The following is a 15,706-nucleotide window of genomic DNA, read 5'->3' on the forward strand; positions in this document are numbered from 1 at the left end:
TAAAAATTAAGTTAAAAAAAAAGAGGAAGCCCAGTGGCATTGGTGGGGGTGGGGGGAGGAGAGGAGGGTCAGGGGAGAGGGATGGAACTGTTCTGTTGTCCGACTGTGGTGATAGTTACACAAACCTACTCAGGTAATAAAACTCACAAAACTGTACAGAAAAGGGCAATATTCCTGCATGTTAATTTTTCAGACCTGACAACTGGAGTAGATTAAACGTTAACTCACAACCCATTCATGATAAAGAGGATTTTGTGCACCCGAAGTGTGCCCCCAATATGTTCGAAACTCGAAACATGATTATGAAGACTTCACTGTTACCTTCAGAGAGACGACGGTGGTTTGGTTTTTACAGACGTCATCCAGGATGCCGAGGGTGGCTTTCATCAGTGCACAAAAGGAAACCTGCATCCCAGAGGGAAGAGCATTTGTGAGCGTCGATCAAGTATGCAATGTACAGACTGGGCCATTGAGCCCACCACGTGGGATGGTCCTGGATTCCTGAGGTGTCACAAGTCTCTAGAATTCTCAGGGAGATGAAAACTCACCTTTTGATCAGAATTGGAATCATAGCATCTTTCTCTTCCATAAATAAGAAGAGAAAACATCAACCAACAGCAAAACTATTGAGTGGGGTGGAAAAGACCAGTGGTCCAAGTGGAATATAATTCAGCCATGAAAAGGACTGAAGCACTGACACAGCTACAACACTGACGGACCTTGAAAGCACGAGGCTCAGTGAGAGAAGCCAGACACAGAATGCTACATAGTGTGTGATTCCATTTATAGGAAATATCCGGAATAGGTAAATCAATGGAGATAGAAATTAGATTACTGTGTATCGGGGGCTGACGCCAGGGGGGAATACAGAGTAACTGTCAATGGGTACACAGGATTTCTTCTGGGGGTGATGAAAACGTTTTGGAGATAGAGGTGGTGGTTGCACACCATGGTGAGTGTACTAAATGTCTCTGAATTGTACACTTTAAAATGGTGATTTTATGTGCATTTCACAATTTAAAAAAAAACAACAGTGAACCAAAGTGTATGGGAATTCCAAAGCTAATTTACAAACTCGTATTTAATACAGTGACATCAATACCTGAAGATGCTTCTGGAGCCTTTACTTACTAGAACGACTTCATTAGAGAACCAAGACATCCAAATTCCTCTGCCTGGCCTGGAGGCTGCGTTATCACCCATCCCATATCACACAGATACACCTTCACTAATAGTGAGACTCCAATACCATTTCTTCTTTTAGTAAACGAATCCCCAAGTTTTAGATAGACAAATGTCCTTCCCGTCCAGCTGTCCTTGAAGCTATGTGTAAGCAAAAGTGATACTGGGTCATACTCTTAAAGGGAAGGACTGTGCCTTTCACTTCCCCTTCTCTTCTGCCCACCAGCTGGAATGCAGACGTGATGTCAGGAGCTGGAGCAGCTATTTTGGACTAAAATGAGGGAGACTTGTGTTGCTGATGGTAGAGTATTATGAAGCCATCATGTCAGCTCTCAGCAGCTTATACTCAGACTGTTACAAAGAGAGGAATAAATTTATACCTGGTCTAGGCCACCGTATTTTTTGACTTTGTTAAAGCTGCACGGCGACCTTCTACCTAAGTGCCTTCTGGGAAAACTTCAAGAACTAGGAACCTTCAAAAATACTTACATATTCAGGCTCCACTGCTGCTCCCACTTGGCATAGCTGGGCCCACTCATTGTTGGGTATCACATCTTCTTTACACTTGAAGGGAACCCCTGAGAAGAAAAAACAAAAACAACCAAATCAAACGTAACCACAGCAAGATATGATTAAAAGGCAAGTCTGATTTCTTCACCCCCTGCTTGAAATCCATCCATTGTCATATTATACAACAGTGGAAATGAACAAACTACAGCTACATGCTACGTCAGCAACTCTGAGAAGCATGACGGTAGGTGAAAAAAGCAAATCAGAAAAGACTATACATAATACGATACCATCGTTATAAAGCTCCAAAGCAAACCAAACTAAGGAAGGAATGTTTAGAGGGGGAATATTTTAAGTAGGGGAATTACAAAGTTCCATGTGGTTCCCTCTGGGGAGGAGTCAGGGGTACGGAGTAGGGAAGACACATGTAGGAAACTCAATGGCATTGATGATGTTCTAGTTCTTATGTTGCCAAGGGCCTCAGATATACTCATTTTATTATTATACTTCATTGCCTCCATATAAGTTATCTATACTTTTAATATATCAAATAATCCATAATTTTTAAAAAATGTAAACCTTTCAAACTTCTCCATGGATCGATGCTTCAAAAATACTTTATCAAATGAGTGATTAATGAATGAGTAAATGAACAGAAAAAGAGAGAATATGTGGACGAGGTACAAAAAGAAGAGGGTACAGAGGTTGGGAAAAGTGAGGATTCTACAACCAAAGCAAGACACAGATTCCACTGCCAAGACATGCAAGGAGATTATTACTTTTGCAACTGAAGTTGCCATATTTCCAGGAGACTTCTGGATTGGGATGAAAGCCCACCATGCAGCCACAGCTGTAGGAGCCCAGGGTATTGGTGCAGACAGAATTTGGACCACAGGGTGATGGATCCTGGAGGCATTCGTCAATATCTGCGAAGAACTCAAGAATATCAAACAACGCAGAGGAGTAAGGAGATACTTCTTTCCAGGGATGTCCAGCAAACCCTCCACTCACCTATGCAGTCCACTTTTGGGTCTATGGAGTTGAGCTGTCCGTTGCTTGGTGCAAAACCAAGGTGGCAGGTACAGAAGTAGCTCCCGGGGGTGTTGGTGCATGTCGCATTGAAAAGGCACTTATCAAGGCACTCATCAATATCTGTGGAGTAGAGAATGGGCATTAGCAGAGTGGGCCACCAAGCCAACAAAAATCATGCTTCGCCTTCCAAAGCAGAGACTGGTCGCTAAAACGTGGCATCCCAACCAGGAACTACATTTCCCAGAACACTCCGCATCTAGATGGGATCATGTGACTAGCTTTCACTTATGGGAACGTGACATATGTCACTTCTGGGCCAAGGTGGTTAAGAAGTGGGTGTGCCTTTTCTCTCTTTCCCCACCCCTGGCTGGAACCAGGAATTCTAATGCCCTAAGGGATAGAAGAACCAAGAGATACAAGGAGACTGGACACCTGTGGAGGAAAGCTGCCCTTTGGCCAAGTATATCCATATTGGATTCATTTGAGAGTAAGAAATTTCTATTATGTTGAACTAGTGGTTCTCAACTGAGGGAGATTTGCCCCTCTGGGGACCTTGGGCAATGTCTGGAGACATTTTTGTTGGTCGCTGGGATCCAATGGATCGAGGCAAAAGATCCTATAATGCACAGGACAGTCCCCCAGAACAAAGAGCTATCCAGCCCCAAAAGTCAATAGTACCAAAGTTGAGGAACCCTGACCTAACTAATCTCCCTCAGAGGGTTTCTGAACCAGCTGCCATGCTCTGAGCAAGCCCAAGCAGCCATGAGGAAAAGTTCATAAGGAAAACTGAAGGGCCAACTGAGCTTCCAGCCAGAGACCAGTACCAACTACCAGCCATGTAAGCAAGGTCGTTTAGCACCTGCTAACCATCCTACTGCCCCAGAAACTCCATACGGTCAACCCACAGAATCACGGGCAAGAACAATTGATTGTTGATATAAGCCACTACATTTCAGGGTAGTTTGACCTCCGCTGAGAAGTCCCCAAAATAGCTGGAAGAGTTACCTGTACACTTGAAAGCCTCAGGTTTGTCAGGGCTCCACAAATCAGGTGAAAAGAACCCTGGCAGGCAGGAGCAACTGTATTTTCCCAGGATGTTGGTGCAGACGGAACTGGGACCACAAAGTGTGGAGTTCCTGGAACATTCATCCACATCTAAGCAGAAAATCAAAAGGATGAAGGAGGCTGAGGCTACAGCAGCAGTTCATAGCCCTACCACTGACCTAAAGCCAATGGGTTTCCCCAGCTCCTCCGGGCTCACCTTCTTAAACACATTTGCATCACTATGAAAAGGAAACATTTAGAGGCGTGTGTATGACCCATGCAAATCTTCTGATGAGGCTCCCCACAGCTCAGGATAGAATCCATACTCCTCATTAGAACATATAAGACCCTAAGAGTCTGTTCCCAGCTGAGCTCATCCTTTCCTTCTAATCCCTTCATAATTCATGACCTGGATTCATCGATTACCTGTAGGTGCACAAAGGCTCATTCTCTCTCACCTGTGTTCCCTCAGCCTCAAACCCGTTGATGAATCTCAATTCCTCTCCAAGAAATCACTATATCAGAGTGGAGGGGTAAAGAGCATGGACATCTTGAGTTCAAAGCCTGGCTCTGCCCCCTTATAATCTGTGTGTTACTGGGTGCTATGGAGTGAATTATGTCACCTCCCCCCAAATTCATATGTTGAAGCCCTACCCCCCAGTGGGATGGCATTTGGATGTGGAAAATAATTAGGTTTAGATGAGGTCATGAAGGTGGGATCCTCATGAGGGAGAAGGAGAAGAAACACAAGCGCTCTCTCTGCCATGGGAGAACACAGCGAGACGGCAGTCGTGTACAAGCCAGGAAGAGAGCTGTTTCCAGAACCCTACCATGCTGACACCTTGATCCTGGACTTCCAGCCTCCAAAACTGTGAGATAATAAGCCCCCCAGTCTCTGGTACTTTGTTATGGCAGCCTGAGCTGACTAATACACTGGACAAGAGAATTCATCTCCGTGTCTCCTTTTCCTCATCTGTGAAATGAAAGTAATCATAGAACCCACCCCATAGTGTTGTTCAGAGGATTACATAAGATGATACATTATCTTTAAACACTCAGAACAGAACCTGGGACAGAGCAAGTACTAGGTTAAGTATTTGTTAACTAAAATAAAAAGTTAATGGCAAACGTGTTGAGCTTTCTTTGTGGCAGGCAATGAGGAAGATCCTTTACATGCATCTACTCAACAACGCTCCCAGCAGCCCTGTGAGGTGCAAACTAATATTTCCATTTTTCAGAGGAGGAAACTGAGGCTTCAGAATTGTGCAAAGTCACATAGGTTGTGAAAGGCACAACCGGGATTTAAATTCAGGTTCTGTCTGGCTCTGGAATTTTTACATGACAGCTTTCCAGGCTGTCTTGAGTCTCAGAGACTGGAAATTTGGTGATTAAATTGATATGTGTCCTGCACAAGCCCACCCTGAGTTACCAGCAGGTGTAGCCTCATTCAGAGGCAGCAGATCATGGTAGCTGAGGTATGAAGTCATGCTAGGCATAGTTCTACCATGACTCTCTTATTTCCTTTCTATTTGACCTTGGGAGAGGTGATTCCACCACAAGGGAGCCTCAGTTTCCTCATCTATAATATGGGTATAAAATGCCACTGATAGCATCAGGTTGTTGGGACGACTGAATGAACACATATATAGAAGAGTTTAGTGCCTTGGCTGGGATCCTGCCTTTAGGACTGTGTACCTGCTGTTTCCCCCTCCTGGAACACCCTTCCCCAGAAAACCCGTATCTCACTCCCTTCAGGTCTTTTCTCAAATATCAACTTCTCAGCATGGCCTTTCCCTACCACGCTATTAAAACTACAACTTCACCCTCGAGTATTCCCTACCCACCTCTCCTGCCTTCTTTGTCTTCATCTCTAACTATCCCTGACACACAATATGTCCATGAACGTATTTTGTTTGTTCCCTATCTCTCCCCACACTGGATGATAAGTTCCATGACAACAAGTATTTTTGCCTGCATTACACACTGCTGCATCCTCCATCCCTAGAATAGTGCTTGGCATGTAGTAGGTGTTCAGGAAGTGTTTGTTGAATGAATGCATGAATGATTATTGACTTCAGCTTTGCAGATGAGGGCTTTGAATTCAGCTGAGACCCACCTCAAATCCTTCCCCACCACTGGTGTCTTTGCAAACAGATTGGACTTGATTCCCCAAGAGACCCATGAACCTACCTTCACAAATCTCTCCCAGGTCCTGGAAACTCATCTTTCCCCTGCTGGATTCAAATCCTGGGTTGCAGGCACAAGAGTAGCTTCCAAGACTATTGTGGCAAGTTGAATGCTCTGGGCAAGTTCTGGGATCAGCACATTCGTCCACATCTGGTGAGTGGAAATGGAAACCCCAGTCAAGGCAGAAGAAGCAGTGAGGACAGGAGACTGCAATCAGGAGATTCACTCCACCTGTTCTCCACCTGATGCTCCCCAATGCCCAGACTTTCCCCTTCTCTCTAACATCCTTGCATCTAAGCATGGTCTTGAGAATAATGCTGGCCAACCGTATGCAAGCAAAATGGTGGCAAATAGTTTCAAGTCACAATGATCATAGATTGCAGAAATGGCTGTCATCCTTTACTCCTCCCTGTGTCCACAACTTGGGATGAGGTTTGTGCTGTACCATGCGACATTGCCACTCCTCTCTTTAAGATGTGGAGTTTGTTTCCCCAGCCCTTGACTGTAGCTGGCTCTATGACTTGCATTGGTCAATAAATATGGCAGAAGCTACGTGGTGCCAGTTCCAAACTTAGACCTCAAAAAACTTACTTGCTTCTGCTCACACTTTGGACCCCTTCCTCCATCTGAACAAACCCCAGGTTAATTTTTAAAAAAAATACAAAGTGCAAGAGAGTTGGATCATCCCAGATGAGCCCCAGATATGTGAGACCCACAGCTGTCCACAAACACATGAACAAGCCCAGTGGAGACCCAAAGAACTGACCAGCAGAGCCCAACCTAAACTGCCAACATGTGGAATCCAGAACTAAACAAATGGTGGTTGTTTTAACCACCAACTTCTGGGGTGATCTGTTACTCAGCAATAGCTAACTGCTACAAATAGATCAGAAAAGTCAGAGATGACTTCAAATATCTCTAAATCCAAGTCAAGGGGGTATGTTGAGGGCTTGATCACTCCATGCCTTGCTTGATAGAGTCACCCTCCCTTTAAATAAATAATAGTGCTGCAGCAGACTCAGGAAGATGGAGCCCTTGTCTCTTGGAGAGAATAATCTGGCTGCAGTGCAGAGGATAGATTCAAGGGATCAACACTAGAAAAAGGGAGAGACTAGTGAGGAGGCTGTTGCAATATTGATGAAACCTAAACCAAGGATGGAAAAGAGTGAAGAGATTCAAGACATATTTCGCAGGCATTTTGCCCAATGACATGATGACTGATTTAATATGGAAGGGGAGGGAGGATCAAGAGTAACTCTCAGGTCTTCATTCAAATACCTTTCAGGGAAAAGTTTTGAAGTTTGGGTCTGAGCTCTCCCCAGGACAGAGTTTATCTCAGTGCTACTGACACTTCAGACCAGATCATTCTTGGCTGTGGGGAGGCTGTTCTGTGCATTGGAGGATGGTTAGCAGGGTCTCTGGTCTCTACCCACCAGTTGACAGTAACACAAACCACCCGCCTCCACCACCAGTTGTGACAACCAAAAATGTCTCCAGACATTGTCAATATCTCCCCCCCACAGGGTGGTCAGTGAATCACTCTAAGGATCGAGCTCCCCCCCACCGTTACTCTCAAGTACTGCCTGACCCACTGCTTAACTCACAGTAGACCCTCAAAGGGAGTTCAAATTCAGGTTCTTCTACTTAATAGCTGTGTATTCTTAGACAAATGACTTTACCTCTCTGAGCCTCGACTGGATTATTTCTAAAATGAGGATCATAATCCCTACCACATAGGATCACTATATGAAGTTCTTAATTAATCGAGTAGGTAAAGAAGATCAGGTTCTCTATACCTTCACAGATGGAGTTTTTAGAGGTGTATCCAACTTGGCAGCTGCACCTGTAGCTTCCCAAAGAGTTGATACACTCAGAGTGCTCTGGGCAGACCCCACTGTTGAGGCATTCATTAATGTCTGAGGAGCAGTGGAGGACATCGGGGAGACAAAAGATTAGGTGTCTATGGTTAGAAACACAGGTACCCAACTCAGTAGGAGCTGTCCACCAAAGACCCGTGCCTGAGAGCCTGAGTGCATTACCTGCACAGGCGAAATGACCTGACTTTCCTGGGTTCCAGTTATTTCCAGTGGGAGAAGAGAAACCACGCGAACAATTGCACTTATACCTCCCTGGCAGGTTTCTGCAGACTGAGTTAGGACCACATGGTGGCTGGCTTTGAGAACATTCATCTATATCTGGAGAGAAGAAGAGTCAGAGTGTTACAAATTTTCTTCATCTTGTGAAACAGTTTGTATTTTCCAAAGTTGGTTGAAACAATGTCTTCCATCCCATATGCCCTTAATTCAAAGCCCTTTCATTGGTATTCCTTCCGTCAAGCCCTGGGGTCTATATTTCCTCCCCTTGAATCTGACCACGCTTGTGACTATGGTGGTGGTGACACTAGGTCCTAAATATACCATGCAAGTCATAAAAATGTCACACACTTCCACCTTGCTCTCTTGAGAAGCTGGTGCTCGACTCAGCCGCCACACTGTGAGGAAGCTCAACCAGCCATGAGAAAGCAGCCCACGTGGAGAAGAACTAAGACCTCCAGCCCACAGCCCTGGCAGAGCAGCCAGCCAACAGCCAGCACAAGCTTGCCAGCCTTCTGAGTGAGCCCCCTGCAAACTGGATCCTCCAGCCCCAAGTTGAGCCGACTCAACTAACAATGTGTAGAACAAAGTCAAGTCATCCTCAGCAAACTCAGTCCAAATGGAAGATTCATTCATGAGCAAAATAAATGATTGCTGGTGTTTTAATACACAAAGTTTGCTGCTCCCCAGCAATAGATAACCAGAACAGTTTCCACACTCACCTCTAGGAATTTACTCATTGAAGCACCCATAGAATTGTGCAGTCATGGTACCATGGGGTGGTCCTCCCCTAATCTCCTTCAGACCTACTCTGTCAAGTCACCCTAAATAAACACTTACGATGCACTTGTTGTGCAAACAGAACTTAAAGGCAAGTTCCCTATAGCTCCCTCCCAGCAAACTGTGCCTCTCCTAGAGAGAAATCTGTACCTGCCACTATATATCAAGATAAGATCACAGGAATGTTCATTCCAGCTTTAAGTCATGAAACATTAGAAAGACCTAGTGTCCATCAATTGCAGGCTGATTAGGTCTGGAGTTGACATAAAGAATAAGGTAGCATGGTCCTTCATTTGATAAATATCTATCAAATATTCACAATGTGTTAGATAACACAGGTCAAAGACATAGAGCGGACAAGATCCTTGCTGTAGTATCCACCATTATGTAGATGGGGAATGTTGCCCTCACCCCTTATTTAAAAACAAGGGACCAACAAGACTACTGTGCTTACTGAATAACCCATGAACTGTAGCCTAAAGATTTTGAAAAGTATGTTTGTACAGATGACCAATGAAAAGGTGCTCAACATCACTAATTATTTGAGATATGCAAACCAAAACTACAATGAGGTATCACCTCACACCAGTCAGAATGGCCATCATTAAAAAGTCTACAAATAATAAAGGCTGGAGAGGGTGTGGAGAAAAGGGAACTCTCCTACATTGTTGGTGGGAATGTAAATCGCGGCTGCCACTATGGAGAGCAGTACGGCAGTTCCTCTTAAAAACTAAAAATAAAGTTACCATATGATCCAGCAATTCCACTCCTGGGCATATATCTGGACAAAACCATAATTTGAAAAGATACATGCACCCCAATATTCGTAGCAGCACTATTCGCAATAGCCAAGACATGGAAGCAACCAAAATGTCCATAAACAGATGAATGGATAAAGAAGATGTGGTCCATATGTACAATGGAATATTACTCAGCCATGACAATGAATGAAATAATGCCCTTTGCAGCAATGTGGATGTACCTAGAGATTATCATACTATGTGAAGTCAGACAGAGAAAGACAAATACCGTATGATACCACCTGTATGTGGAATCTAAAATATGACACAAATGAATTTATTTGCAAGCCAGAAATAGACTCCCAGACATAGAGAACAGACTTGTCATTGCCAAGCGAGTGGAGGGGAGGACGGAATGTGAGTTTGGGATTAGTAGATGCGAAGTATCGCACATAGGATGGATAAACAACAAGGTCCTACCGTACAGCACAGGGAACTATATTCAGTATCTTATAATAAACCATAATGGAAAAGAATCTGAAAATATACACACACACACACACACACACAGACACACATATACATATATATATATATATATAACTGAATCATTTTGCTGTACAGCAGAAACTAACACAACATTGTAAATCAACTATACTTCAATAAAAAATAATTTTTTAAAAAAGTGTGTTTGGGAACATATGTATATGTATAGCTGATTCACTTTGTTATAAAGCAGAAACTAACACACCATTGTAAAGCAATTATACCCCAATAAAGATGTTTAAAAAAAAATTAAATTAAATTAAAAAAAAAAGTGTGTTTGGGGTTCCCTGGGAACTATAATAATACAAATCAGTTATCTTGTTCAGAGCTCAGCAAATGATTTACAACCCATAAGTCAAATCCAGCCTGCTCCCTGTTTGTGTAAATAAAGTTTTATTAGAACACAGCCCCACTCACTTATTTATGTATCATCTATGGCTGCCTTTGCACTACCCCTGGAGTCAAGAGAGAGCATTCAGCCAGCAACCTCCAAAATATTTACTATCTGGCCCCTTACAGAAAAAGTTTGCAGACCCCTGCAAACGATGTCAGAGACATAGTCGGACCTTTACAGTCAAGAGGAGAGTTTGGGTCTAAATATAAGGAGTACATGTGCCTAACACACGGCATACACTACTGCATATAATCACAAATATCCTTTAATGTAGGTACTCTTATACTCCCATTTTACAGATGGAAATAGTGAGGCTTAGAGAGATTAAAGACAATTTCCCAACGCTTCACAACTGGACTGTGGCAAATAGGTAAGTGGTTGAGAGATCGCTGTTACACTCAAAAAGACCTGGGTTTGAATTCCAGTTTGACTGATCCTAAAGAAGTCGTTTCAGTTCTCCAAGCCTCGGTCTTCTCATCTGTACGGTGGAGATCATCACAACGACTACACTTGACGTAATGTGAAAATGCACATAAAGCCCCTCTCACAGGGCCTGGCACTCAATACATGCAGAAAATCTTGTGATTTGCATGGAGAGGCAACCAGAAGGAAATCAGTGGTTATTTCCAGATATTGACAAACAGCATAATTTTGTTTCTTTTTATGCTAACACTTGTCTCTAGTCATTGGAGGTTTTTGTGACTAGGAACAGTAAGAAAGAAAGAGAGGGGGAGGGGGAGGGAGGGAGGGAGGAAGGAAGGAAGGAAGGAAGGGATTAAGAAAAAAAGAAAGAAAAAGAAAGAAAGAAAGGAAGGAAGGAAGGAAGGGAGAGACAAGGAGGGAAGGAGGGAGGAAATAACGCTTGGGAAAAAAGAAAAAGTACCTACATCTGCTGCCCAACCAGCTTCCACCTGATTTTCCAACTAAATGCTAGCGGATTTTGAGGGGGCATGAACTCACCTTTGCATTCCACTTGTGGGTCCCTGAACTTCGTCTGTCCATTGCTGGACAGGAAGCCTTTTTTGCAAGTACAGTAGTAACTTGTTGAAGTGTTGGTGCAGGTTGCGTACGCCGGACACATGGTGGTGTCAGCACACCCATTCCTATCTAGGCAATGGAGAAGAAAGGATTTGGGTTAGAGCACCGAGTGGGGCTGCAAGGGAAGCCAGCGCAAGAGAAGGAAGGTGAATGTTATGGGTTGAATTGGGTCCCCCCTCCCCAAAATGTTGAAGTTATTGAAGTCCTAAACGCTGGTCCCAGAGAATGTGACCCTATTTGGAAATAGAGTCTTTGTAAATGTAATGAAGACCTAAATTACGATGAGATTATACTGGAGCAGGGTGGTCCTTTAACCTGATAGGATTGGTGTCCTTCTAAGAACAAGAGGCGAGGCACAGAGACAGGGAGAACAGCACGTGATGATGGAGGCAGAGATCAGAAGGGTGCATCTACAAGCCAAGGACCGCCAAGCATGACCAGCAACGCCAGAAGCTAGGAGAGCTTGGAATAGATTCCCCCCTACAGCCTTGAGAGAAAGCACCTTGATTTCAGACCTCTGGCCTCCAGAACTGTGAGAGGATACATTTCTGTTGTTTTGAGCCACCTGGTTTATGGTAATTTCAGCAGCCCTGGGAAACTGATACAGCCACCAAGGGAGCTCAGTGAAGGACCTTATAGACCCCAGACCCTTGCTGCTCCAAGTGTGGTCCACAGACCAGTAACATCTGCCTCATCTGGGATCCCCAAGAGATCTTGGGAAATCAGATGCTGATTCGGATCTCGGGATGGACTTAAGATTCTGCATTGTTAACAAGTCCCTGAATGAGCATCAGTGCTCTAGACAGAAGAGTTATGAGCGAACATTACAGCCCTGCAACTGATTTTATTGCAGCCCCTGCTGACATCCTTTTTTTTTTTTTTTTTTGCGGTACGCTGGCCTCTCACTGCTGTGGCCTCTCCCGTTGCGGAGCACAGGCTCCGGACGCGCAGGCTCAGCGGCCACGGCTCACGGGCCCAGCCGCTCCACGGCATGTGGGATCCTCCCGGACCGGGGCGCGAACCCGAGTGCCCTGCATCAGCAGGCGGACTCTCAATCCCTGCGCCACCAGGGAAACCCACCTGCTGACATCTTGATTTTAGCCCAGTAGGACCCATTTCGGACTTCTGACCTCCAGAGCCGTAAGATAATGTTTTTGTTATTTTAATCCACCAAGTCTATGAGAATTTGTTACAGCAGCCACAGAAAACGAATCCAGTTCCGATTATACAGCTGTGGAAAACTGAGGGTCAGATATGTTCAGTGACTTGCCCAAGGACACACAGCTGGTGAGAGGTGGCAGCAGATCTGTCAAAATCCAAAGTGCGTGGTTTTCACTACTGCCGGGCAAGAAGAGGTGGGTCTGGCTGGAAATGGAATAAATCTTCAGGCAATTTCTAAGACAATTCTATGCAAAAACTTTTTCAATTGGTTGTTTCAAGTCTTTTGTCTTGATGGACTGTAAGCTCCCAGAAGGCAGGGGTTTGTGTCTGTCTCATTCGGTGGGTGCTCGGTAATGAAGACCTCACTGAGAAGGTAACATTTGAGCAAAGACCTAAGGGAGCTGAGTGAGTGAGCTATGAAACTATTTAAGGCAGAGGAAACAGCAAGTGCAAAGGTCCTGTGGCAGGACCATGCCTAGTGATGTCATGGAATTACAAGATGGGTGTGGTTGGAGCAGAGTGGATGATAGGTGCATGGGAGGAGGTGATATGACAAAATCACGTAGGATCTGCTGGACCATTGTAAGGTTTCAGCTTTTTATCAGAGACAGATGGGAGCCATGGGAGAGTTTGAGCAGAGGAGGAATACAGCATCACTTGGGTTTTAACATGATCCTTCTGGCCACTGGTTGGGGGATGAACTGTATCGGAGCAGAGGTAGGATGACCAGGTAGGAGGCAACTGCACTTGTCCAGGTGAGCGATGATGGTGGATACAGCCCAGGTGAGAACAGTGGCGCACCTAAGATTCTGAATTTATTCAGACGGTCATGCTAATGGGATTTGCTGATGGATTGGATGTGGGATGTAATAGAAAGAGAGAAATCAACAGAAGTGCCCCCATCAATTAGTCAGATTTATAAAGTGCTGCAAAAACAAAAGGGACAGATTTTCATTACTAAGGTCTTGAGAGCCAGAGTCTTTGCTACCTGCACACTGCCTTATTTATCCCTTCCCTGCACTATGCCTCAGGTTGTATCTCTCTTCTCATTTCCAGCTTCCTCTTTCATCTGCAAAGGCAACATTTCTTTTTGCAGATTTACTGTGTGTTACCACTTGTGATCTCTCAACTCTGAGTTTCCCATTACTTTCTTTCTTCCTCTAGCTCAATCTCTCAGGACTCAAATCCACCCCAAACCAGAATAGCAACACGGTCCTGTGTGACCGGCCACCTGCTAGCTTCTCTGGCTCATCTTCTACCTGGTCACACCACCCACACTCACCTCTGCTCAGTTCTCCAAATTCTTTCTGGCCTGCAGATCTTGAAACGTGCCAGAATCATGTGAGCCAATTCCTTACAATAAATATTTACATATACTTATATGTAGCTATCCATTCTATTGATTCTGTTTCGCTGGATAACCCTGACAAATACAAACACCTACTATATGCCAGGCAATATTCTAAGCCCTGTGGATTCAGCAGAGGAACAAGACATACAAAATTCCCCACCTTCACGGAGATGATAATCTGATGAGACATACAATGTCAGAACTAGGGTAGTCACTGAGAAGGTAACTCATGAGCTGAAGCATACAGAAGGTGAGGGAGGGAGCCATGTATATATAGGGAGCAAAAGATTCCAGGCAGAAGGAACGGCACATGCAAAGGCCCTGGGGCAGGACAGTGCCTGGTGTGTTGCAGGACCAGCAAAGAAACCCAGGTGGCTGGAGCAGAGTGAGCGAGGGGGAGAGAGAGGGAGGAGGGGAGGGCAGGGAGGAGACAGGGCAGGTCGTGCAGGACTTTGTGGGCAGCAGGGAGGACTCAGACTTTTGCCCTGAGGGAGGAGGGAGCCCTGGAGGGCTGTGGGCAGAGGTGGGGCAGGACCTGACTCAAGGGCTCACAGGCACCCTCTGGACATTCTTAGAAGGGCAAGGAAACAGGAGACCGGGGAAGAAGCCACTTCAACAATCCAACCGAGACATGCACATGTTCCTCAACCGTGAGCACAACTTAATAGATGGTCACTTAATTGACGAACATAGAAAATGAGACTCAAGGAGGCAAAGAGACTTTTAAAAATATAACTAGAACTACCATTTCCTAGGTGTCTTCCACCTGCCCAGCCCCTTCCTTAGATGTTGTGCAGTCCTCACGATAATGCTTTGAGGAGAGATGACCAAGCCATCCTGGTTTTCCCAGGACTTTCCTGGTGTTGGCACTCAAAGTCCAGCATCCTGGGAAACACCCCTTCCCTCCGGTCTGGGTCAAGCCAGGATAGTGGGTCACCCTACTTCAAGGTAAACGTTAGGACTCCTTTCTACAGATGTGGAAAGGGAGGCCCAAGAGAGTTTGTAAAACCGTTCCCAGGTCACACCACGAGTCAGGATGCAAGAGGAGAGCCAAGCAGAGTGGACGGGTGTTAAGAGCGAGACCTGTGCATCATCCTGGCCGTGCTCCACCACTGGCTACCAGCTTTGGCGCAGCTGTAGCCGAGCCAAGTAAGAACCAGGTAATTTGTGATGCTCAGAGGAGGAGACAGAGGAGGAAGGGGGGAAGGAAGAGGGAGGGGAGGAAGAAGATGAGGGAGAGGGAGTGGAAAGGGGGAGGGGTTGTCATTAATCAGGTGACAAGGGAACTATATTCAATTTCTTGTAATAACCTATAATGGAAAAGAATCTGAAAAAGAATACATATACACGTGTGCGTGTGTGTGTGTGTGTGTGTGTGTATGTGTGTAAAACAGAATCACTTTGCTGGATACCTGAAACTAACACAACATTGAATGTTAACTATACTTCAATTTTTTAAAACAGTTTAAAAAAAAAAGGGGGTGGGGGGAATTCTCTGGCAGTCCAGTGGTTAGGACTCTGTGCTTCCACTGCAGGGGGCATGGGTTTAATCCCTGGTGGGGGAATTCAGATTCCGCATGCTGCGCGGTGAGGCCAAAAGAAAAAAAAAAAAAAAAATATGGGTGGGGGGATAGCAGCGGCTCTCGGC

The 15,706-nt window shown here is 45.0% G+C and overlaps 1 protein-coding gene across 1 annotated transcript in view; it reads right to left on the reverse strand.

The window, feature by feature from the left end:
- Nucleotides 1-8,146, reverse strand: part of ADGRE1 (adhesion G protein-coupled receptor E1) — a 32,589-nt gene extending 24,443 nt beyond the window's left edge. Inside the window, exons 1-6 of the mRNA XM_065873746.1 lie at nucleotides 7,995-8,146; nucleotides 7,752-7,871; nucleotides 5,959-6,105; nucleotides 3,730-3,879; nucleotides 1,672-1,760; nucleotides 322-405 (exon numbers count right to left, since the gene is read on the reverse strand). Coding sequence (XP_065729818.1) covers nucleotides 322-405; nucleotides 1,672-1,760; nucleotides 3,730-3,879; nucleotides 5,959-5,992 — 357 coding nt within the window. The 5' untranslated portion in view covers nucleotides 5,993-6,105; nucleotides 7,752-7,871; nucleotides 7,995-8,146. The remainder of the gene's footprint in view (nucleotides 1-321; nucleotides 406-1,671; nucleotides 1,761-3,729; nucleotides 3,880-5,958; nucleotides 6,106-7,751; nucleotides 7,872-7,994) is intronic.
- Nucleotides 8,147-15,706: the final 7,560 nt, after the last annotated feature.

The sequence above is a fragment of the Phocoena phocoena genome, chromosome 3, assembly GCF_963924675.1.
Source record: "Phocoena phocoena chromosome 3, mPhoPho1.1, whole genome shotgun sequence".
In the NCBI taxonomy this organism is placed as follows: Eukaryota; Metazoa; Chordata; class Mammalia; order Artiodactyla; family Phocoenidae; genus Phocoena; species Phocoena phocoena.